The sequence below is a fragment of the Pseudophryne corroboree genome, chromosome 4 (genome assembly GCF_028390025.1).
Source record: "Pseudophryne corroboree isolate aPseCor3 chromosome 4, aPseCor3.hap2, whole genome shotgun sequence".
NCBI lineage: Eukaryota > Metazoa > Chordata > Amphibia > Anura > Myobatrachidae > Pseudophryne > Pseudophryne corroboree.
In genome coordinates, this window is record NC_086447.1 from 252,091,383 (window position 1) to 252,117,511 (window position 26,129).

At 46.1% G+C, this 26,129-nt stretch overlaps 1 protein-coding gene across 1 annotated transcript in view; it reads right to left on the reverse strand.

Annotated features, from left to right (window-relative positions):
* Positions 1-5,676: 5,676 nt before the first annotated feature.
* Positions 5,677-26,129, reverse strand: part of PFN2 (profilin 2) — a 58,930-nt gene continuing 38,477 nt past the window's right edge. Inside the window, exons 2-3 of the mRNA XM_063916031.1 lie at positions 10,789-10,981; positions 5,677-8,674 (exon numbers count right to left, since the gene is read on the reverse strand). Coding sequence (XP_063772101.1) covers positions 8,577-8,674; positions 10,789-10,981 — 291 coding nt within the window. The 3' untranslated portion in view covers positions 5,677-8,576. The remainder of the gene's footprint in view (positions 8,675-10,788; positions 10,982-26,129) is intronic.

Below are 26,129 nucleotides of genomic sequence, written 5' to 3' on the forward strand. Positions count from 1 at the left end.
GTGGATCCAGCCAGAGAAATATACGTTATGGTAAGAACTTACCGTTGATAACGTGATTTCTCTTATGTCCACAGGGATCCCACCCTGACGCATCTGATTTGAGGATCTAGACAATCACTAAAACCTCTTCCTTCTTGTATGGAAGGGTGTGCATGTGTGTATCTTATCGCCTGTACAGGTCTCTACCTAATGTTCCTGCCTAAAATTGCTGTGGAAAGAACTGATCTGACTGAGTCAGTGGGCGGGACTCTATAGTGGAGACCCCAATGCATCCTGGGAGGCCAGAAAGCTTGTGACCGTGTTGGTGCCATTTTCGCTGTCGCTCGACAATATCCCAATGTTATCCTGTGGACATAAGAGAAATCACGTTATCAACGGTAAGTTCTTACCATAACCTATATTTTTCTTCTTTCCCACCCCCTCCCTCATTTTCACTCAGCTAACACATACACTGTGTGTGTGTGTGTGTGTGTGTGTGTGTGTGTGTGTGTGTGTGTGTGTGTGTGTATATATATATATATATATATATATATATATATATACACACACGCACACACTGCTCAAAAAAAATAAAGGGAACACTAAAAACACATTCTCGATCTGAATGAATGAAATATTCTTATTAAATACTTTGTTCTTTACATAGTTGAATGTGCTGACAACAAAATCACACAAATTATCAATAGAAATCACATTTATTAACCCATGGAGGTCTGGATTTGGAGTCGCACTCAAAATTAAAGTGGAAAAACACACTATAGGCTGATCCAACTTTCATGTAATGTCCTTAAAACAAGTCAAAATGAGGCTCAGTAGTGTGTGTGGCCTCCACGTGCCTGTATGACCTCCCTACAACGCCTGGGCATGCTCCTGATGAGGTGGCGGATGGTCTCCTGAGGGATCTCCTCCCAGACCTGGACTAAAGCATCTGCCTACTCCTGGACAGTCTGTGGTGCAACGTGGTGTTGGTGGATGGAGCGAGACACGATGTCCCAGATGTGCTCAATTGGATTCAGGTCTGGGGAACGGGAAGGCCAGTCCATAGCATCAATGCCTTCGTCTTGCAGGAACTGCTGACACACTCCAGCCACATGAGGTCTAGCATTGTCTTGCATTAGGAGGAACCCAGGGCCAACCGCACCAGCATATAGTCTCACAAGGGGTCTGAGGATCTCATCTCGGTACCTAATGGCAGTCAGGCTACCTCTGGCGAGCACATGGAGGGCTGTGCGGCCCCACCCCCAAAGAAATGCCACCCCACACCATTACTGACCCACTGCCAAACCGGTCATGCTGGAGGATGTTGCAGGCAGCAGAACGTTCTCCTTGGCGTCTCCAGACTCTGTCACATGTGCTCAGTGAGAACCTGCTTTCATCTGTGAAGAGCACAGGGCGCCAGTGGCGAATTTGCCAATCTTGGTGTTCTCTGGCAAATACCAAACGTCCTGCACGGTGTTGGGCTGTAAGCACAACCACCACCTGTGGACGTCGGGCCCTGATGGAGTCTGTTTCTGATCGTTTGAGTAGACACAGGCACATTTGTGGCTTGCTGGAGGTCATTTTGCAGGGCTCTGGCAGTGCTCCTCCTATTCCTCCTTGCACAAAGGTGGAGGTAGCTGCTGCTGGGTTGTTGCCCTCCTACGGCCTCCTCCATGTCTCCTGGTAGCCTCCATGCTCTGGACACTACGCTGACAGACACAGCAAACCTTCTTGCCACAGCTCGCATTGATGTGCCATCCTGGATGAGCTGCACTACCTGAGCCACTTGTGTGGGTTGTAGACTCCATCTCATGCTACCACTAGAGTGAAAGCACCGCCAGCTTTCAAAAGTGACCAAAACATCAGCCAGAAAGCATAGGAGCTGAGAAGTGGTCTGTGGTCAGCACCTGCAGAACAACGCCTTTATTGGGGGTGTCTTGCTAGTTGCCTATAAATTTCCACCTGTTGTCTATTCCATTTGCACAACAGCATGTGAAATTGATTGTCAATCAGTGTTGCTTCCTAAGTGGACAGTTTGATTTCACAGAAGTGTGATTGACTTGGAGTTACATTGTGTTGTTTAAGTGTTCCCTTTATTTTTTTGAAAAGTGTATATATATTATGAATGTCCTGGAGTATTTCAATTAAGTAAAATGAATGATACTACGTAATTCCCTCATTTGTGTGTCACACCAAATCAGAGAGCTTCCTGGAGGCCAGTCACTTGTATTCTGATCATTTAAGCTGTGATAAAGTATTGGATGGACCCTTTATATCATGGGTCTTCAACCTGTGGCCCTACACATCCCAGCATGCCCTGTCTCAGTTTTAGCATACCCTGCCAGTTTTGCTATTAGGGTATGTGTAGTTTCACAGCGGCTGGAGGTCCACAGGTTGAAAACCCTTGCTTTATATGATAGAGTACATACAGGCTGCCTAGATTTGGCCAACCAAGCAGTGTCACCTTACTTTATGCTGGAATGCTTTACAACAAAAATAGGCGCCCATCATGGAGCCATTAAACTAAAACACCTACAATAATATACAATCAGGACCTTTAAGTGTTTGTAGTTACATTTTTATTTGGAATATATACCATTTGCCAGTGGGTGGAATGCAGACTGTCAAGATTTCGACAGCAGCATCTGCCCACCAGAATGCCAGCAGCAGGGTGAACGTTAAGATTCCCCTTATAGGCTCAGGTTCTATTCTCACTATTGGTGTCATGGTCACCTACAAGTGGGAGCTCCTGTGCACCAGGATCCCAACAGCTGGCAAATAGATTGCATCCCCTTTAAATGGGCACCAGGATAGGTCTACTATTTTCTTTTGTAAAGCATGCCTTTACATAGTGCAGGTAACAGGGGAGATGATGCAGAAGGTAAAAGGAGGGGGAAGCTTTACTATGAATCATGTTTATTTTGCATTTTTCGGTGATAAAGCTGCAATTTTGCAATTCAGGAATTTACTAATGGTCAATTGTTGCGGTGATAACGGAGCACAGCTAAAACATGATTGTTTGTAGATCTCCCTCAAAATGTAATGAACAAGGACGCTCCTGCAACACACGCAGAAAGATCAAGGAGCAGAGTACATGTTTCCATCACTGCATCTAATTTGTATTGAAAGACCTGGGAGCATATATAATAGGGTCAGAGGTTTGCTGGAGGTGCGATATGCCAAGAGAGACAGATAAAAAAAAGTTTGTTTTTTTTCTAAAGTGGCAATAATTTACACAGCATGGTTCTGCCTTGTAAATGATTGCGGCTTAAAAAAAAATAAAAAAGGATCGCTCGGCATCCTCCACCAAACTCAGACCTTATTACATATGCCCCATCACTCTTGATTTTCATGCCCTCAGTATTTTCATACTCCTTCATGAGAAGCAGTTATTGTGACCTCCCAATCTACATGCCACAGCTTTTTATTTATAAATCCAAGCACTAGCAACATACAAGCTACAATATGCACCTGCACTTGCAACATGCTCAGGTCAGGTCTTGTGTGGATTACTATAATCTTCTTTGGCCAGAAGATAACCATGCCACTAACAGGTTACACTATTGCAGAGGGTGGGCTGGGATGTTAAAGGTTTTTATCAAGAAAGTATACAGTGGGTATGAAACAGCGAGCTGCAAGTGTTACAGCTGTGCTGGGGCTGAAGGAAAACTAGAACTATAATATTAAACACTGTGCGGGCTGAAGTCAGCTGGGATGCAATGATGTGTCCGACAGATCATTTAGATTTGGAACTGCTCAGTCACCGGTGTGAGAAAATCCTTCTCCTATTGTGTAAATCTTCACCTCTATTCAGCCTAACAGGTCTTTCCTCAACTTCATCCTCTTTCTTATATTGGTAATGTAAAATTCATAGTAACATTGGTTGATGAACCAGCTTATTTTGTTGCTGGTGGTCAGGGAGAGGCTTTACATAGGACAACACATTTTGTGTGACCTTTGTGGTGAGGTCTACAGACCTTACTACTGGATTATGGGGCTAATTCAGTAAGGATGGCTAATTCAGTAAGGATAGCAAATACTGCTAATCCTATGCTGACCGGCGCCTCCCCCCTTCGACAAGCAGAAATTGCAGTCACTTCACAATTTCTGCTTGTCAGCAGAAATTAAAAAGAGGACCCCTGCCGGCACAGCTTAGCTGCGGCCGAAGGAGTCCCGGTGCCATTTTACCTGTTGCGCCAGCTGCGTGTGACGTCACGCAGCCAACCACTCCCCCGATACGCCCCCGTTCGTGCCACACTGCCCACCATTTGGGTCACCCCGTAACGCTCCGTCTCCTCTCTGGAAACGGAGCGTTGCCACCCCCTCCCGCCCCTGCCTGACAGGCAAAAATTAACACATTTTCTGCGGATTCCCCACAGAAAGTGCGGGCACATGCGTAGTACAGGCGCATGCGCCCGACCGCAAAAAGTCTGGTTGGATCGCGATTTGTGATCCAACCTGAATTAGCCCCTATGCCCAAAACTCAGGATTAGTAACATATATTAACCTAGGGCTAGGCCAATCAATGCTGCATACATGGTCAGATTACATCAACACCCAATCACCTCTACCATCCATCCTATTCAACATGTGAGGATTCCCCATCAGATGGAGAACGGATCAGGCTGTGTGTGCCCATGGTAGTTTAACAGCAAAATGACTTTGTTTGACCAAATTGGCTGTAGTCTATTGGCACCTTCAGAACTTCCCCCTCCGAAACATTCTCATGCATTCCCAAATGACACTGCAACCATCTATTTTAAAAAGCTTTTTGTAAATTTAAGGCATAGTGCTCCAAATAACAGAAATACCGGCATCCAGAAATTCAAAGTCCCATACACAGAGTCATAGATCCGACACTCATACTAAAGGTGCATACACGGTGCAATGTATTCTTGCGATTTTGACTATAGGTCAAAATCGCAAGAAAAGTTAGCACATATTGCAGCGCGTGTACACAGCTTGTGATACTGATGCACGGCCCTGCAGGACCAGTGTCAGAAGAAAAAATAGACTCTGCCGGCAAGTCAATCTTGACTATCTAGTACAAAGTATGCCATACTCAAAATCGCACAGAGCCAATATCGCACCGTGTGTATAGACAATATCGGTGCTTCTGGGCTCTGGGGGAGTTCAAGGGAAATCAGACAATATCTCACCGTGTGTATACACCTTAACATATAGGGTGGAATTCAACTGTTTGATCTGCTAGCAGCCAGTAGATGGCATCCAACTGTTGCTCCATTCGGTCGCGATCTGCTACCAGCACAGGCATTTCGGCTCACATCCCATGGGGGTGGCAAGCAGATATGCAAAAAGTGACTAGTTTGGACGGCCAAAAAGGACTTTATGCATTGGCGCCCATTACTTTGGGCGGGTTTAGCTTCTTTACGCTGTTAAATTTGACCTCTCTAGGCGCGATTAAAAAAAAAAAAAAAAAAGACACTACTGAATATGAATGTTTTGCATTTAAAGGGACAATAATATTAAACCCAAGATTCAGGGCTGCTTTTTTTTTTTTTAAATTCATTGTTGCCCCTTTAAATCCAGTGTAAAGACAGCATCTTTGAAAAGTGCTGCATAGTAAAATTTCCTCTTAGGAATTTCCAGGATTTTGGCTTCACTAATTTGTTCTTATTCTAGCCATATGTTTATGCAGTTTTGTCCCCTTCAAATCAAAACTACGACAATTCAATATTTGGTTGGAATAAATTTAATTTCATCTGTCTGTAAACAAGGTGTTTTAATAGTTTATGGCATTTTCTTTTAAATGCATATTAAAATCAGATGAGTTAGACCGTATCCCAGATGTAACAAAAGTGCAGGGAAAGAAATGGACTAATTAACAAGAATGTTTACAGTTTGTTTTTTACATGATACACAAGACATAAACAGAAGCAAAATACTAAAATGTCTTTACAGAAGTGCCATTCCGGAGGAAAAGGAACTTTATGTCAGTTAAAAACCATCTCACAGCTTTGTCATATGGCACAGATTTCATATGAAACCATCACGGATGCAGCCAGTTTCTGTCTAAAGAATTCCTTCTACTATTCTTCAGTACAAATAATTTTTCTGGTAATAAAATAAACAGTGAGTAGTATCTTTTAACTGACAACCAGGTTATACACATTGAAATAATACAAAGAAATGTACTGAACTGTTTCTGCAGCAATGTTTCCACAATTATTTAATTAGGTGTTAATGTTCGTCAGCAGAACTATTGCAAACTACCAACCCCCTTAAAACTATGGAGATAACCCAGCAGCAATGTCATCATTCTCAATACGGTCAATGAAAAAGAGCTTAACAAGACTGAAGGTGGTACCTCCCGAAAGTTGACCCGTCTTCTACACAAAGTGAAGGCTGCCATTTAGTAGGTTAAAGCAAACTATCAATTCAGCAGAAACTAGTGACCTCACTGAGGCGCATAGTGCCTCGCATCTCGTTTAGGTCACCAGTTCCTGGCCAATCGAAACACTAAGTATTTTTTAAGCCTCCACTTTCTCTAGGTGACGGACCTACTGAGGATACCTCAAGCCTTTAAGTGCTTGAGAAATATGCAGTTGCAATTGGTCCTATGTACAAAAATATACCACAACAGTGTACATTATTATTAGGTTAATCTAATGACGATATTCCCTACTGATCATATATCAGCTGACCAAGAGCCTGTGTTAACGGCCCCTTCAAAAATGAAGGACTTCATGTTACCACCAGTGTTATCTGCATTATGTTGCTCAAAAGTGGCTTGTAGTTTGTGTGAGACTATAGCACGATATAGTTTGTATGCAACTACACAGAAATAGTCCTGTAGTGTGTGTATGTACAGCAGGCTCTATGACCAACCAAAAGCCACCTAAAACATTTGTGGCAGACAGGAAAGGCAACACTGTCATTTGCGCTAAACTCACGACATAACGAACAGGAACATGGATATTTATAGAGAAGAGACCAGATTGTAGATCAGTTAACATTTGTGATATGGGCTGTTACCCATCATGTTAAGAATAATGAACTCAAAAGGATTAAAGTTACAGATCCACCGTGAGAAAGAAGTTATAAATATACCCTCAAAATCACTTCGTCATACTGTAGTTCACAACAGTGAAAAGGTCTATATCAAAGACCGTCATTAAATGGTGTTCAACGTACCAATTCTAATTTTCACTCCTAGATACTGTAGGTGAAAACCATTGTTGTGCTGCAATGCTGGGTATAAGATTATTATTTAAAAATTTTTAAATAGATTTTATAATTACATTTTCCATCTCAACCCTGGCAAAGGAATAAATGCAAGCAAATGGCTTAAAAACGGTTTTAAAAAAAAATTATTTGGCATAAACTCTAGTGTTGGGGAGAGGTGAAGGTAGAACGATTTTATTGCACTGAAAACACACAAGCGCATCCTTCCACTATAGACCAATGCCAAATCAATAGCCTTGTGGCACCGTACGCAGTCATTAATTACAGGGATTATTAATTAAGACACCAAAGATAGAGAAGTTGCATTAAAAAAACCAAACAATAGGAGAAGTAGTGAGACCGTGGACCTCTAATTTATAGTGTTACATATTATTCCCACCTGCGTCTGAGCAAAGGAAGACTAAATTGAGCTGTAAGTGCTCAAACCACGCAAACGGCATCAGTCCAGTGGGTGTACAAATCTGCATTAGGATTCGGGGATTTCTGCGCACAGCCATTATTTACTTGCCCTTGCCGCAGTCCTGCAGATTTAAGTTGCTGAGCCTCTACTTCTTGTACTAGGTCCAGACTTATTGCAAGACTACAAGCACTTGCCAAATTCCTCTTGATGGGAGCAAAACAGCATAAAACAGGCTAGATAGCTCATGGCAAAATGGAGATCAAAATACAATGCCGCCATACTTTAGCAAACGGCGACAAGCAGGTACTTGGTAATTTATCAGAAAAAGGACTGAAGTGTTTTGTTTTTTTAAACTTGAGGTACAGTTTGCGGCATAGTTTACATTCGATACTAGAGCTGCGTTTTTAGAGCCTTAGAAATAAAAACCCACCTTTTATTCAAGGATTCCCAAATGTAGTGTGCAACAATGGGCCAGACACGTGGCCTACAAGAACAGGAGTTACCAGTCTATGCGTACGGAAAAAAATAGCAGACATTTCAATTACGGGACTGCAGCGCAGATGTATAATCACACATTAACGAGAGGATTATGGGAAAATGAAAGACATTGTAACCACCATCTACAGTCTGGTAGATTGACATGAATGCAATCAAGAGACAAAGCAAGTGCCGGCAGGGTGCCAATGAAGAGGGTGAGAGTAGTCAGAACATCTTGTTGGGTTGTCCTATTGTGTACACAAATTGCATGATAAACCAATTGCTTGAAAACACAACAAAACTTCAGAGGGAGGAGGGGAATTAATAAAAAATAAAATAAAATAATAATGAACACCTTTCCCCACCAAAATAGGGATACAAAGGAGACACAGGTTCATCCCCATCACCCCTGTTATTGCTAATAAAATTTCCAGTTTACAGAATGCTTTGTTCAGACAGGAAAGTTTAGTAGCAATTGTTCTTGTACCCCGTAGAATGTAAGTTGGCCTAACACTTAGAACCCCATATCTCTCAAATATTTTGCCATTGCGAATGCCTTCTTATTCAAGCCTCCTCCATGGACTCCTTCCTTTCCCATCGCAAAGACCAAGACTGCAAGAGAAGAGAGATGCCCGTTACCATGGTATACAGAGCTACAAACCAAGCACAGTGACTGACAAGTCAGAAGCAGGGATGTTGTAGATTAATGCTACATATACACACTGGGCTTGATTCAATTCTAAGAGAGTTGAATAGCACCGGGAACTAACTTCTATGGCTATTCAATACAGTGCAATGGTAAGTTGGAGAATGCCTGCTCTCCCGCACTAAACATTGTTTTGTTGGGAGAACCAGCATTCTCAGACTTGAGTGCCCGGCACGATGCCGTTTCCACCGCACTAAGGGCAGAAATCCGCATCGCGTTGGCACTTTTTTTCCGGATTTATACTCCCAACCCTCACTGACATACGGGTTAAGTTTCAGTTGTATGCAATGTGTCATTCTGAGATGGCACAGAGCTGGCATTGCAAAACTTGGTAAGTTGGCAGTACAGTAAGTGGCCAATACGTGCACAGCCAGGAAATGCAGGATGCCATGGCACATCACTTACACCTAAATTCCCCCCCTGTGAGGTCATATCCGCTCCTAAAGCCATGAGTCACTACGCTGGATAAGACTGAGGCTTTTAGCACATCAATTTAAAAAATATATATTAAAACAAATGCAATATTATATCATATTCTCTCTCTCTATATTATATTTTTTTGTACTAAAATGGAAGCAAGCCACTACGGTATGCTATTTTCCCAGTATCTCTCTCTCTCATATTATATATCTATATCTCTATTCTCCAAACATACACGCCAAAATGAGAGGTCAGTGTAAACAGAATGAGATCTGGATCATAGTAGTTGGGGTGAACACGACTGCTGCCTGTCCTATCACAGATCACTAAGAGTGAGTGTAGGGGGAACGAGCCCTTTATATACATACTGAAGTAGTGGAACGGCCCTTCTAACCCCAGCCTCCCGACTGCTCTGCAGAGCCCTAGAAGGAATGTGGTGTAGAATAGCTTCTCTTTGTCTTACAAACATTATACAGAGTTACCAAATTTAACTAACAGAAGATTTAATGACAGCCTGCAGAAACAAAAAGGGGGAACGTGACCTTTGTGTGTTACATGCTGGAATTTAATTTTAGAATTAAACAAAGACATTTATTGTGTTTAAAGGAAAAAACAAAAAGGAATAAAGCAGCTGCTGCGTTTTTGCACACACTTGAGAAGGGAACTGGCTTGTTCCGTTAGCGGCATCTGCTGATGCATTGTACCTCTACAAGCTGGAGCACTATGGGGCCTTTCACAGCACAGGCAGCTTTTGTACATTTCTGCCCAGCCACCGCGCACTTCGTGCATCTGTTCATCTCAATTGGGTCTGAGGAAGTGCTGCAAGGATATTATGCCTTTTGGAGAACTAAACATAAAAAGGAGGAGGAAAATAAACCTGCATATGGACATACTGTTTTCCACATGTGCGTATACGTGCACAGCATTTTTATTATAAACTACTGTATGTTTTGGTCATTAAATAACGTCTGTTTAGCTATAAATGAATGAAGGATAAGAAAGTTAAAGGACTTGTATTTTTGGCCTTCTGCTATATCCCACAAGACCATCATCTAATACCAGTTTGGGTCGCCCAGCCACACCTTCATGTATATCATTGGGAGTGGACAGCAGTCACTACTGGGAGGACCGAACCTTACTAGCTACTGAAGCACCAAGGACAGGTTCTGTGCAACACATGTAGCACCTGGCTGGAATTACCACTGTGCCCAATCAGGTGCCACCTCCACTAGAAGCATGGGTGGTATAAAAGTGGCAGACTGATGCATCACTACATACAAAGAAAGCGGTTCCCTCTCCCACACACAAATGAGGTGTATTGTTCTACACGTGGACAGTCACAAGCAGTCAGATAATAAGGATGAGCCAGAACGTCTGGTCGTGGTAAGTACTGTAGATTCACAAGTGTCCACACTCTCCTACTAAAGTTCAGTATAATACACAAGTTTCCTGTAAGCTACAGCTGATCCCAATGTACCAGTAGAGATCAACTAAATACCGCCTACAGTAATACAACTTTGGAATCTCTGAAGTAAAGTAAAGTATTTTGAAAGAAACTCTTTTATAGTGGAGTCAGTCCATTTCCAATTAGAGACCTTACCTCTGACAGCTTTGCCTACAGAAATGTTGTATGTTGGTTCTCCGCCTTGACTTTTTGTCCTGATGTCCATTGTGTAATCGTTATCAACATACAGGCTGTCTCTGATAACCGAGCATTTCTTTCCTCCAACAGTTAGACCATTAGTGAAGAATCCTTCTCTGTCCTTTCCTATCAGCACATCTATTTCTGCAGGCTTCAGTTTCAAGACACAAGTGGGGAGGAACAAAGAAAATAAAAAAATTAATGAAAGAACATCCAAAATATAACAGACTTCAACATGCAAAACACAACAGGTTCCTCTCGGTAACAGCACCAGTAGTTACAGACCACATGTACAGTGTTCAGGGCTACCTCTGATAATGAGAAGGACACTGCAGTGCCTATAATACAGTATAGAAGAGTAAAGTGGAGCAAGCCTTACTTTTCCAGTTACTAAACAGAACTATTAAAATACTATATATTCAGAACAAAAATACCAGGAGAAAGTATCTCTCATTTCTACATACTCCACAGGGGTACAAGTCTCACTGGTTGAGAAATGTTGCCCTATGGTGACTGGTTTTCAAACTGTAGTACAGGTCGAATATCCAATATCCAGATATTCTGAAATACGGAATATTTCGAAATACTGATTTTTTTGAGCGAGATAGTGAAACCTTTGTTTTCTGATGGCTCAATGTACACAAACATTGTTAAATACAACAAATTATTAAAAATATTGCATTAAATTACCTTCAGGCTGTGTGTATAATAAGAATTTACTTACCGATAATTCTATTTCTCGTAGTCCGTAGTGGATGCTGGGGACTCCGTCAGGACCATGGGGAATAGCGGCTCCGCAGGAGACAGGGCACAAAAATAAAGCTTTAGGATTAGGTGGTGTGTACTGGCTCCTCCCCCTATGACCCTCCTCCAAGCCTCAGTTAGGATACTGTGCCCGGACGAGCGTACACAATAAGGAAGGATATTGAACCCCGGGTAAGACTCATACCAGCCACACCAATCACACCGTATAACTTGTGATCTGAACCCAGTTAACAGTATGACAAACGTAGGAGCCTCTGAACAGACGGCTCACAACAAATAACAACCCGATTTTTTGTAACAATAACTATGTACAAGTATTGCAGACAATCCGCACTTGGGATGGGCGCCCAGCATCCACTACGGACTACGAGAAATAGAATTATCGGTAAGTAAATTCTTATTTTCTCTAACGTCCTAAGTGGATGCTGGGGACTCCGTCAGGACCATGGGGATTATACCAAAGCTCCCAAACGGGCGGGAGAGTGCGGATGACTCTGCAGCACCGAATGAGAGAACTCAAGGTCCTCCTCAGCCAGGGTATCAAATTTGTAGAATTTTGCAAACGTGTTTGCCCCTGACCAAGTAGCAGCTCGGCAGAGTTGTAATGCCGAGACTCCCCGGGCAGCCGCCCAGGATGAGCCCACTTTCCTTGTGGAATGGGCCTTGACAGATTTAGGTTGTGGCAAGCCTGCCACAGAATGTGCAAGTTGAATTGTGCTACAAATCCAACGAGCAATCGTCTGCTTAGAAACAGGAGCACCCATCTTGTTGGGTGCATACAATATAAGCAGTGAGTCAGACTTTCTGACTCCCGCCGTTCTTGAAATATATATTTTCAATGCCCGGACCACGTCCAACAACTTGGAATCCTCCAACTCGTTAGTAGCCGCAGGCACCACAATAGGTTGGTTCTGGTGAAACGCTGACACCACCTTAGGCAGAAAATGAGGACGCGTCCGCAGTTCTGCCCTGTCCGTATGGAAAATCAGATATGGGCTCTTATATGATAAAGCCGCCAATTCTGATACTCTCCTGGCTGAAGCCAGGGCCAGTAGCATGGTTACTTTCCATGTAAGATACTTCAGCTCCACCGATTTGAGCGGCTCAAACCAATGGGATTTGAGAAAATCCAAGACTACATTAAGATCCCACGGTGCCACTGGGGGCACAACCGGGGGCTGTATATGTAGTACTCCTTTTACAAAAGTCTGGACTTCAGGAACTGAAGCCAATTCTTTCTGGAAGAAAATCGACAGGGCCGAAATTTGAACCTTAATGGACCCCAATTTGAGGCCCATAGACAATCCTGTTTGCAGGAAATGTAGGAATCGACCCAGTTGAAATTCCTCCGTGGGGGCCTTCCTGGCCTCACACCACGCAACATATTTTCTCCAAATGCGGTGATAATGTTGTGCAGTCACCTCCTTCCTGGCTTTTACCAGTGTAGGAATGACCTCTTCCGGAATGCCTTTTTCCTTTAGAATTCGGCGTTCAACCGCCATGCCGTCAAACGCAGCCGCGGTAAGTCTTGGAATAGACACGGTCCCTGCTGAAGCAGGTCCCGTCTTAGAGGTAGAGGCCACAGATCCTCCGTGAGCATCTCTTGAAGTTCCGGGTACCAAGTTCTTCTTGGCCAATCCGGAGCCACTAGTATCGTTCTTACTCCCTTTTGCCGTATAATTCTCAGTACTTTTGGTATGAGAGGCAGAGGAGGGAACACATACACTGACTGGAACACCCACGGTGTTACCAGAGCGTCCACAGCTATTGCCTGAGGATCTCTTGACCTGGCGCAATACCTGTCCAGTTTTTTGTTGAGGCGGGACGCCATCATATCCACCATTGGTTTTTCCCAACGGTTCACAATCATGTGGAAGACTTCTGGATGAAGTCCCCACTCTCCCGGGTGTAGATCGTGTCTGCTGAGGAAGTCTGCTTCCCAGTTGTCCACTCCCGGAATGAATACTGCTGACAGTGCTATCACATGATCTTCCGCCCAGCGAAGAATCCTTGCAGCTTCTGCCATTGCTGTCCTGCTTCTTGTGCCGCCCTGTCTGTTTACGTGGGCGACTGCCGTGATGTTGTCCGACTGGATCAACACCGGCTGACCCTGAAGCAGGGGTTTTGCCAGACTTAGAGCATTGTAAATCGCTCTTAGCTCCAGTATATTTATGTGAAGAGACATCTCCAGGCTTGACCATACTCCCTGGAAGTTTCTTCCTTGTGTGACCGCTCCCCAGCCTCTCAGACTGGCATCCGTGGTCACCAGGACCCAGTCCTGTATGCCGAATCTGCGGCCCTCTAACAGATGAGCACTCTGCAACCACCACAGAAGAGACACCCTTGTCCGTGGCGATAAGGTTATCCGCTGATGCATCTGCAGATGCGATCCGGACCATTTGTCCAGCAGATCCCACTGAAAAGTTCGTGCGTGGAATCTGCCGAATGGAATCGCTTCGTAAGAAGTCACCATCTTTCCCAGGACTCTTGTGCATTGATGCACAGACACTGTCCCTGGTTTTAGGAGGTTCCTGACAAGTTCGGATAACTCCCTGGCTTTCTCCTCCGGAAGAAACACCTTTTTCTGAACCGTGTCCAGAAACATTCCCAGGAACAGCAGACGTGTTGTCGGGGTCAACTGAGATTTTGGAAAATTCAGAATCCACCCGTGTTGTTGCAGCACTACTTGGGTTAGTGCTACTCCGTCCTCCAGCTGTTCTCTGGACCTTGCCCTTATCAGGAGATCGTCCAAGTAAGGGATAATTAATACGCCTCTTCTTCGCAGAAGAATCATCATTTCGGCCATTACCTTGGAAAAGACCCGAGGTGCCGTGGACAATCCAAACGGCAGCGTCTGAAACTGATAATGACAGTTTTGCACCACGAACCTGAGGTACCCTTGATGTGAAGGGCAAATTGGGACATGCAGGTAAGCATCCTTTATGTCCAGGGACACCATAAAGTCCCCTTCTTCCAGATTCGCTATCACTGCTCTGAGTGACTCCATCTTGAACTTGAATTTTTGTATGTACAGGTTCAAAGATTTCAGATTTAGAATAGGTCTTACCGAGCCGTCCGGCTTCGGTACCACAAATAGCGTGGAGTAATACCCCTTTCCCTGTTGTAGGAGGGGTACCTTGACTATCACCTGCTGAGAAAACAGCTTGTGAATGGCTTCCAATACCGTCGCCCTGTCTGAGGGAGACGTTGGCAAAGCAGACTTTAGGAACCGGCGAGGGGGAGACTTCTCGAATTCCAACCTGTAACCCTGAGATACTACCTGCAGAATCCAGGGGTCCACCTGTGAGCAAGCCCACTGTGCGCTGAAATTCTTGAGTCGACCCCCCACCGTTCCCGAGTCCGCTTGTAAGGCCCCAGCGTCATGCTGAGGGCTTTGCAGAACCCTGGGAGGGCTTCTGTTCCTGGGCAGGGGCTGCTTGCTGCCCTCTCTTACCCCTTCCTCTGCCCCGAGGCAGATATGACTGTCCTTTTGTCCGCTTGTTCTTATAGGAACGAAAGGACTGCGGCTGAAAAGACGGTGTCTTTTTCTGTTGGGAGGGGGTCTGAGGTAAAAGGGTGGATTTTCCGGCAGTTGCCGTGGCCACCAGATCAGATAGACCGACGCCAAATAATTCCTCCCCTTTATACGGCAATACTTCCATATGTCGTTTGGAATCCGCATCACCTGACCACTGTCGCGTCCATAAACTCCTTCTGGCAGATATGGACATCGCATTTACTCTCGATGCCAGAGTGCAAATATCTCTCTGCGCATCTCGCATATAAAGGAAAGCATCCTTTAATTGCTCTATAGTCAATAAAATACTGTCCCTATCCAGGGTATCAATATTTTCAGTCAGGGAATCCAACCAGACGACCCCAGCACTGCACATCCAGGCTGAGGCGATGGCCGGTCGCAGTATAACACCAGTATGTGTGTATATACTTTTTAGGGTAGTTTCCAGTCTCCTATCCGCTGGATCCCTGAGGGCGGCCGTATCAGGAGACGGTAACGCCACTTGTTTTGATAAGCGTGTGAGCGCCTTATCCACCCTAGGGGGTGTTTCCCAGCGCGCCCTAACCTCTGGCGGGAAAGGGTATAATGCTAATAACTTTTTTGAAATTAGCATTTTTCTATCTGGGTTAACCCACGCTTCATCACATACATCATTTAATTCCTCTGATTCAGGAAAAACTACAGGTAGTTTTTTCACCCCCCACATAATACCCCTTTTTGTGGTACTTGCAGTATCAGAGATATGCAAAGCCTCCTTCATTGCCGTGATCATATAACGTGTGGCCCTACTTGAAAATACGTTTGTTTCATCACCGTCGACACTAGATTCAGTGTCAGTGTCTGTGTCGACCGACTGAGGTAAAGGGCGCTTTACAGCCCCTGACGGTGTCTGAGACGCCTGGGCAGGTACTAACTGGTTTGCCGGCCGTCTCATGTCGTCAACTGATTTTTGTAATGTGCTGACATTATCACGTAATTCCATAAACAAAGCCATCCATTCCGGTGTCGACTCCCTGGGGGGTGACATCACCATTATCGGCAATTGCTCTGCCTCCACGCCAACATCGTCCTCATACATGTCGACACACACGTACCGACACAGCAGACACACAGGGAATGCTCTTATCGAAGACAGGACCCCACTAGCCCTTTGGGGAGACAGAGGGAGAGTTTGCCAGCACACACCCAAGCGCTATAATATATATGGGAACAACCTTATATAAGTGTTGTTCCTTATAGCAGCTTAAATATATCCAATATATCGCCAAAAAATGCCCCCCCTCTCTGTTTTACCCTGTTTCTGTAGTGCAGTGCAGGGGAGAGTCCTGGGAGCCTTCCTCACAGCGGAGCTGAGCAGGAAAATGGCGCTGTGTGCTGAGGAGAATAAGCCCCGCCCCCTATTTCGGCGGGCTTTCCTCCCGTAGATTTAGATAACTGGCATGGGTTAAATACATACATATAGCCTTAATGGCTATATGTGATGTATTCTTTTGCCTTAAGGTATTAAAATATTGCTGCCCAGGGCGCCCCCAGCAGCGCCCTGCACCCTCCGTGACCGCTTGGTGTGAAGTGTGTGACAACAATGGCGCACAGCTGCAGTGCTGTGCGCTACCTTCATGAAGACTGAAAAGCCTTCTGCCGCCTGTTTCCGGACCTTCAATCTTCAGCATCTGTAAGGGGGGTCGGAGGCGCGGCTCCGGGACGAACCCCAGGGTGAGACCTGTGTTCCGACTCCCTCTGGAGCTAATGGTGTCCAGTAGCCTAAGAATCCAATCCATCCTGCACGCAGGTGAGTTGAAATTCTCTCCCCTAAGTCCCTCGATGCAGTGAGCCTGTTGCCAGCAGGACTCACTGAAAATAAAAAACCTAAAAAACTTTTTCTAAGCAGCTCTTTAAGAGAGCCACCTAGATTGCACCCTGCTCGGACGGGCACAAAAACCTAACTGAGGCTTGGAGGAGGGTCATAGGGGGAGGAGCCAGTACACACCACCTAATCCTAAAGCTTTATTTTTGTGCCCTGTCTCCTGCGGAGCCGCTATTCCCCATGGTCCTGACGGAGTCCCCAGCATCCACTTAGGACGTTAGAGAAAAGCTGTATATGGATTATAAATGAATTGTGTGAATGTACACACACTTTGTTTAATGCACAAAGTTATAAATATTGGCTAAAATCTCCAAGCATTTTGGATAAAGGATACTCCACCTGTACTCACTCTTCAATGCCATCTCCCTTTATATGCAGTTCTCTCTGGGTGGGCAGGTGTGGAGGAATTAGCACAGAGCAGACTATATGCCATGCCCTGAATCCTCACCTGTCTCCACCCTTTAATTGTCCTCTGAAGAAAATCGGAACAAGTAGAAGCACAGCCACTATGGGGTCGATTCTATTCGGCAACTAATGAATAGCGCCGGGAATTAGCTCCCGACGCTATTCAATTCAGCAACTAGTTACGTCGGCGATGGCCCGTTCTCGCCGACAAAACAGGTTGAATTGTCGGGAGAACGGGCATTTTCCGACTTAACTCCCCGGCGCGAGGCTGATTCCCGACAGAATCAGCCTCGCGCCGGCCGCGAGGCAGCACTTTTGTCGGCTTTCTTCTCTCATCCCCCGGGGATGAGAGAAGAATTCCCGACAATTGCAGGTAATTAGTTGCTGAATTGAATAGCGTCGGGAGCTAATTCCCGGCGCTATTCATTAGTTGCCGAATAGAATCGACCCCTATGTGTCAGAGCTGATCAGATGTCTGCAGACATCACAATTAGCGCAGTGTGCGCAGAGTTCTAGGGAAGCGACCATTGGCAGAAGAGATCACTTCTCAAGAACTTAGAATACTGAACATGGAAACATCATATTAATGTTCATCTTTATCACTGTGGAAGGGTATCTAAAGGGGAAGCCTCAACAATAAATGAAGTATGGAATTCCTGAAACACAGTTTATTTGAATTACGCCCATCCATTTATAGTTCTGTGCATTATTACCTTCAAGCAGACTAAAAGCATGGTGATTAATCTAGGGCCACCAAGACACTTCTGGGGAGTTGTGCCCAACATGCAGCGCTGCATCAAGCTACCCTCATGGAAAAGGCTGTGCTTATGTGGCATCCAAAAACCCTGTATGGAACATGGATGCCCCAGAATGCCATAAACATGGTACTGGAGCATCAAATTCCAACTTGCTTCATTATTCTGCTGCTCTCTGCAGCGAGATACAGGTCTAGGCATTTTTGAGTTTGTGAAAATCAATACCTGATGGTGATTTTAAAAAAAATTAAAAAAAAAAATTGCACATTAACAAACAGCATATCAAATTGTTTAAAGCTCATTAGTGTATACATCCAACTCTAAATCGCAGCCAGCTAGATACAGATGTAACCATGTTTGTGGCTCCTTGCATCCTTGAAAATGCCATTAACTCAAGTTTTTTCATGCAGAAACGCTAGGAATAGTCAGGCCACATTATGCATACCTTTTTTCTACAGCTCCAACATCACTCATACACAGGAACATTACCACCACTGGGTCAGCATAGGTTACAAGTCCCCCAATGATAGGATTTTGGTACCTACCGGTAAATCCTTTTCTCGTAGTCCGTAGAGGATGCTGGGATCTATATTAGTACCATGGTATAGACGGGTCAACCAGGAGCCATTGGCACTTTAAGAGTTTAAGAGTGTGGGCTGGCTTCTCCATCTATGCCCCTCCTACCAGACTCAGTCTAGAAACTGTGCCCGAGGAGACGACATACTTCGAGAGAAGGCGTTACACAGATAGTGGTGAGATTCATACCAGCTCACACATACAAGGCACGTCAAGTCAACTAGCTTGGACTAATCAGCAAATGGCTGAAACATTACTTACCCAGTAACAATGCAGTACGCAACTAAACGAAGTGGTACTGAAACAAATAACATAAGCAGGAAAACGAAGCGCTGGGCGGGCGCCCAGCATCCTCTACGGACTACGAGAAAAGGATTTACCGGTAGGTACCAAAATCCTATTTTCTCTAACGTCCTAGAGAATGCTGGGGTCCATATTAGTACCATGGGGATGTACCAAAAGCTCCCAGAACGGGAGGGAGAGCGCGGAGGCTCCTGCAAAACTGATTGGCCTCTGATTATCTGAAGTTCGGTCAAAGTATCGAACTTGTAGAACCTTGCAAACGTGTTCGACCCCGACCAAGTTGCCGCTCGGCATAACTGCGTTGCCGAGACACCCCGGGCAGCCGCCCAGGAAGACCCCACCTTACGAGTAGAGTGGGCCTTAACAGATTTTGGACACGTCAGTCCTGCCATAGAATAGGCATGCTGGATAGTGAACCTAATCCAACAAGAAATATAGACTGTTTAGAAGCAGGATACCCAATTTTCTTGGGATCGTATAGGACAAACAAAGAGTCCGATTTCCTGTGACAAGAAGTTCTCTTCACATAAACCTTCAGTGTCCTTGGATGTCGTGAGGGCTCTGAAGTAATCGAGGGGTCAGTAGCCACTGGCACCACAATAGGTTGGTTGATATGAAATGCCGACACAACCTTTGGAAGGAACTGCCGACGAGTCCGGAGCTCAGCTCTATCCTCATGGAAGATCAAGTAAGGGCTTTTGCATGACAAAGCCCCCAGCTCAGAGACACGGCTAGCAGAAGCTAAGGCCTACAAAGTGACCACCTTGCATGTAAGAAATTTGAGCTCCACCTCCTGTAGAGGCTCAAACCAATCCGACTGGAGAAACTGCAACACCACGTTAAGGTCCCAAGGCGCCGGAGGCAGTACAAAGGGAGGTTGGATATGCAGAACTCCCTTCAAAAAGGTCTGACGCTCCGGGAGGGCAGCCAATTGTTTCTGAAAGAAAATGTACAGGGCTGAAATCTGGACCTCCACTGATCCCAATCTCAGCCCCATATCCACTCCTGCCTGCAGGAACAGAAGAAAACGTCCCAGTGGAAATTCCACATCAGGAAACTTCTTGGACTCACACCAAGAAACATATTTCTTCCAAATATGATGGTAATGTTTAGACGTTACCCCTTTCCTAGCCTGTTTGAGGGTAGGAATCACTTCTTTCGGAATACCCTTCCGAGCAAGAATCAGGCGCTCAACTTCCATGCCGTCAAACGCAGCCGCGGTAAGTCTTGATAGGCGAACGGACCCTGTTGCAGCAGGTCCTCCAGAAGAGGAAGAGGCCTCGGCTCTTCTTGCAGTAGATCCAGAAGGCCCGCGTACCAAGCCCGTCTTGGCCAGTCCGGGGCAATGAGGATCGCTTGAACCCCTGTTCTCCTTATGAGCTTTAGGATTCTTGGGATGAGTGGGAGTGGTGGAAACATGTACACTGACTGGAACACCCACGGAGACACCAGGGCGTCCACCGCCACTGCCTGAGGGTCCCTCGACCTGAAACAATAACGCCGAAGCTTCTTGTTGAGTCGAGAGGCCATCATGTCTATTTGGGGTAGACCCCAAAGATCTGTTACCTCCTTGAATGCCTCCGGATGGAGGCCCCACTCTCCCGGATGGAGAGATAGTGTCTGCTGAGGAAGTCTGCTTCCCAGTTGACTACTCCCGGAATGAAGATGGCTGACAGCGCCAACACGTGCTTTTCCGTCCAGAGGAGTATTCTTGTGACCTCTGACATCACCGCCCTGCTCTTCATTCCGCCCTGTCGGTTTATGTAAGCCACTGTTCTTACGTTCTCAGACTGTACTTGAATGGCCCTGTTTCTTAGAAGAGGGGCAGTCTGAAGAAGAACGTTGTAGACGGCTCTTAGTTACAAAATGTTGATGGGCAGGCCGGCTTCTAGGCTTGACCACCTTCCCTGGAAGGTCACCCCTTGAGTGACTGCTCCCCAGCCCCGGAGACTCGCAACTGTCGTTAACAGGAACCAGTCCTGAATCCCGAACCTGCAGCCCTCCAGCAGGTGAGGCAATTGGCGCCACCATAGGATTGAAATCCCCGCCCATGGCGACAGACGAATTCTCTGATGCATGTGGAGGTGAGATCCCGACCACTTGTCCAGGAGGTCCAGTTGGAAGGTCAGAGCATGAAACCTCCTGTACTGGATAGCCTCGTAGGAGGCCACCATCTTTCCCAATAGGCGAATGCATTGATGAACTGACACCCGGGGTGGCTTCAAGACATCCCTGACCATGGATTGGATCACCAACGCCTTGTCCCGCGGAAGGAACACCCGCTATACTTCCGTGTCCAGGATCATTCCCAGAAACGACAATCTCCGGGTCGGTTCTAAATGTGACTTTGGAAAATTCAGAATCCAGCCGTGACTCTGAAGCAGCCGTGTTGTGAGAACAATGGATTGCCGCAACCTTTCCCTGGACGATGCCTTTATAAGGAGATCGTCCAGATAAGGAATGATGTTCACACCGTTTTCGGGGTAGCATCATCTCCGCCATCAGCTTGGTAAACGCCCTCAGTGCTGTGGAGAGGCCAAACGGCAGAGCCTGGAATTGAAAATGACAGTCCAGCAATGCGAATCGGAGATAAGCCTGATGCGGCAGCTAGATCGGAATGTGAAGGTACGCATCCTTGACATACAGGGATACCAGGAATTCCCCCTCTTCCAGACCTGCTATCACCGCCCTGAGAGACTCCATTTTGAACCTGAACTCCCTTAGAAAGGGGTTCAATGACTTTAGATTCAGGATAGGCCTGACCGAACCATCCGGTTTCGGTACCACGAAAAGGTCTGAATAGTAACCCTTTGTCAGCATGTGCGGTGGTACTGGCACAATGACTTGTGTCTCCACCAGCTTTTGGACAGTGTCCTGTAGCACTGTGCTGTCCTGCAACAGAGTTGGTAAGCCTGACTTGAAAAACCGATGAGGAGGGAGACTTAGAAATTCCAGCCTGTATCCCTGAGAGACAATATCTACCACCCAGGGATCCAGGCCGGATGAGACCCAGACCTGACTGAACTGTCCGAGTCTCGCTCCCACAGGCCCACCTCCGGGCCCTCCCGTCCACCGTCATGCGGAGGACTTAGGGGTACCTGAAGCAGGCTTTTGTTCTTAGGAACCTGCAGCGGCAGGTTTCTTGGACTTAACCTTACCTCCTCTGAAGAAGGTATTCGATGACTTGGCCTTTCTGGTCTTGTTTGGCCAAAAAGACTGCTGCGTAGCTGAGAAGGATCTCTTCGGAGCAGGAGCTGCTGAGGGAAGATACGGAGACTTACCCGCTGTAGCGGTAGAAATCCAAGCGTCTAGGGCTTCCCCAAAGAGAGCCTGGCCTGTATAGGGTAGCGACTCCACACTTCTTCTGGATTCCGCGTCAGCCAACCACTGGCGGAGCCACAGTCTCCGACGAGCTGAAACAGACATGGAAGAAATTCCTGCAGCCATGGAACACAGGTCTTTCATGGATTCTACCATGAAACCTGCAGAATCATGAATATTGCGTAAATACAATGCAACCTCATCGCTATCCATCGTATCCAAATCCTCCAGCAAGGCAGCCGACCACTTCACTATTGCCTTTGCAATCCATGCACTAGCAATAGTGGGATGTAAAATGGCCCCTGAAGCAGTGTCCACTGATTTCAGTGTATTATCAATTTTCCTGTCTGCCAGCTCCTTTAAGGCAGTAGATCCCGGTACCGGTAAAACCACCTTCTTTGAGAGTCTGGACACAGAGGAGTCAACAACAGGCGGGTTTTCCCACTTTTTTCTATCCTCCTCAGGGAAAGGAAAAGCTATCAGAATCCTCTTAGGGATCTGAAACTTCTTTTCAGGGTTCACCCAGGACTTTTCGAATATAGCATTCAGCTCTTTTGACACAAGGAAGGTTAGCGAGGCTTTCTTGTTTTTAGTGAAGAAAGCCTGCTCAACCTGCTTAGGTGTGGTATCATTAACATTTAACACATCCCTGATAGCCTCTACCAACAACTGTACTCCCCTTGCGAGAGATGCGGACCCCCCGCAAAACATCCCCATCACCATCTATAGTGTCAGAATCAGTATTCGTGTCGTCCTGTGTTACCTGCACAAGCACACGTTTGTGGGGATATATTGTGGGGTGAACCGAAGTACCAGACAAGGGCCACACAGCCACCAAGGACTGCAATGCCTGGGTTGCCAACTCATTACTGGCAACCCTGTCAGAAATCTGAGAAATCCAAGTTTTGATAGAGGAAAACCACTCTGGTTCCCTTGCTGGAATCTGTGCTAAACCAGTGCTAACCTGATTACATGGAATGGGATCATCCTGTGAGGACAAATCCTCCGCAGCATGACAATGTATCCCTGGACATTGCTGCAGGTGACCACCAAACACACAGGATGGGGTAAGACAGTTCTCCCTCCCCCCCCCCAAGAATGGCAAGAGAGACCGAGATTGGAGCCAACCCCCACCAGCGCTTTACACAAGGAGAAAAAACCCCATCAGCGCTGATTTGTGCTCCTTAATAGGACACACAGTCAAACAATCAGCCTCCCCTCCCTTCTACAACCCCCTGGTACCGTGATACAGTAATCTGGAGCTGCTGTGGAGGGACCAGGATCTTCCTCAGCTATCAGCCTGCAGGAAAATGGCGCTGGAACGCTGCAGGGTCCGCTCTGAGGAGAAGCTCCGCCCCCTTCATGGCGCGGTCTTCCCGCTCTTCTGACTTGAAAACTGGCCTGAGGAATTGTGCTGACTGGGTTCCCTGGGGCCAGACAGGCTTGGTGACCAGTGTGAGGGGTAAGCGCTGGCCCAGGGCACCCCTCACCAAGCCGCACAGTGTGCCTCTGGTGCCGTCCCTCCCCTGTTGCCGCCATCTTCACACCGGCCCCCCACTTGCTAGGGGGGGGTCGGTGACTAACTCCACTGTCTTCAGCTCTGTAAGGGGACGGCGGCATGCTGCTGGGGTGAGCGGTTCCCCTGCGGTGGAGACCGATCAGCCTCTCTGGAGCTCAGTGGCCAGTCAGCGGAGTCTGTGGCTCAGACCCAGCAGGGAGGACACTGCTCCCCCCCTTAGTCCCACGCTGCAGGGAGGCTGTTGCCAGCAGCCTCCCTGTAAAATAAAAATAAACTCTAAACTAAACTTTAATTAGGAAAGCTCAGGAGAGCTCCCCTAGCTGTGACCGGCTCCTCCGGGCACATTTTCTAAACTGAGTCTGGTAGGAGAGGCATAGAGGCAGGAGCCAGCCCACACTCTTAAAGTGCCAATGGCTCCTGGTGGACCAGTCTATACCCCATGGTACTAATATGGACCCCAGCATCTTCTAGGACATTAGAGACAATTGTCAGAATTCAGTTGATGTTTGGGCGCCCATGGATATCACATGTCATGCACAGACAGACAGGGTTTAGCCACATAAAGCAGCTAAACGTGTCTAAAGTCCTGCAGGAAACTAGGAGGAGAATTGTCATCCATGCAGCTACCGTAAGTCTAAACGGGGGTAACAATTGAACTGCCCCATTTTGCGCCCCCTAGTGGTAGCTGTGGGTTGAAAATCCGCCCCTTAGTGTTCACTGTAGCACCTAATCGGCGAAGAGGTTATATTGTATAAGCGATGAATCGCCACTTTAGCTGTAGCTTTATAATAGGATAAGATACATCATGTGCTTTATAATAGGATTTCTTAAATTCATCTCATCTGTGGTAACTATGACTACGTCTCTATAGGACACATACCCTATAAAATAAAAAAATTGGGGGGGGGGGGGGGGTGTAAAAATAAAGCTTAAAAAAAAAAAAACCCACACACACACACACACACACACACACACCAGGGCACAAACAAGATTCACACTACTATTATATTATTACTGCTGTAGTAAAACACTTAAATTACTGTTAAAACCGTTCTACGCAAGACCATCATTTTGCATGTAATACTTTGTCTTTAGTATAGCAGTATGAAAGCCAATCCATTAACTTTGCCATACCTGATGGAATTAGGCCGGGTTCGTACTATAGACTTCGGTTATCCAGATCATTTGTTTGTGTAAACACACACACACACACACACACACACACACACACACACACACACACACAATCAATTATACTAAGGATATAACTGCCATCACCTAACTCCATTCATTCAGTTGGTATTGCAATTATATGGGTAATATAAATTATGAAGGGAGGGGGGGGGGGGGTTTAATTGTTTTTTAGCCAGTGATAATTAACACAAATGCTCACATTTCTGCTCACTCCACCGCAATGCGGGTGCAAAGCGGATCGTTGCTGTGCAATGGATTTAACGAAGAATCCATTTGCAGCCGATCGCAAGGAGATTGACAGGAAGAGGGCATTTGTGGGTGGCAACTGACTGTTTTCTGGGAGTGGTTGGGAAAACGCAGGAGTGTCCAAGCGTTTGCAAGGCGGGTGTCTGACGTCAATTCCGGCCCCGGACAGGCTGAAGTGATCGCAGCGGCTAAGTTCAGAGCTACTGAGAAACTGCACAGCACGGCCGCACATGCGATCGCACACCTGCAAGGCTAAAATACAGTCCCTTGTGGGCGGCGACTATGTTCACATGGCTGCTAAAAACAGCTAGAAAGCTAACTACTCGGAATGACCCCCCTTGGCCAACAAAACTAATGTTTAAGCCCTGTGTATGTGTATGCGCAATGTCTTGGTACCTGCAGTAGTAGGCAGAGCAGTAAATGAACGCCATCCCGAACACATAATACATGAAGCAATACAGAAGATGGGGGTGCAGATGTGCATGTGTGGCAAACTCAAAAAAAGATCACATTTACTTGCTAATTCTTGTACATAATCCAACATTCCACTGAAGAGGAGGGGGGGGGGGGGGGGGAACCCCAGGTGGTGAAGAAATTATTACATATGCTGTAACTGTAGTAAGTAACAGAACAGAAGTGCAGCTCATGCATGACCGTGCATATGTGCAAGAAATCTATTTCGGATAATAAAATCCCTAGCCCGTAGGTTCCAAAACGTGGTCCTCGCCCTAACAGTCCAGGTTTTAAAGATATCCTTGGCCACAGATGACCTCAGTCAATTTGATTTAACCATCTGTGCAAAGGCAAGTATAGATATATTTAAAACCTGGAACG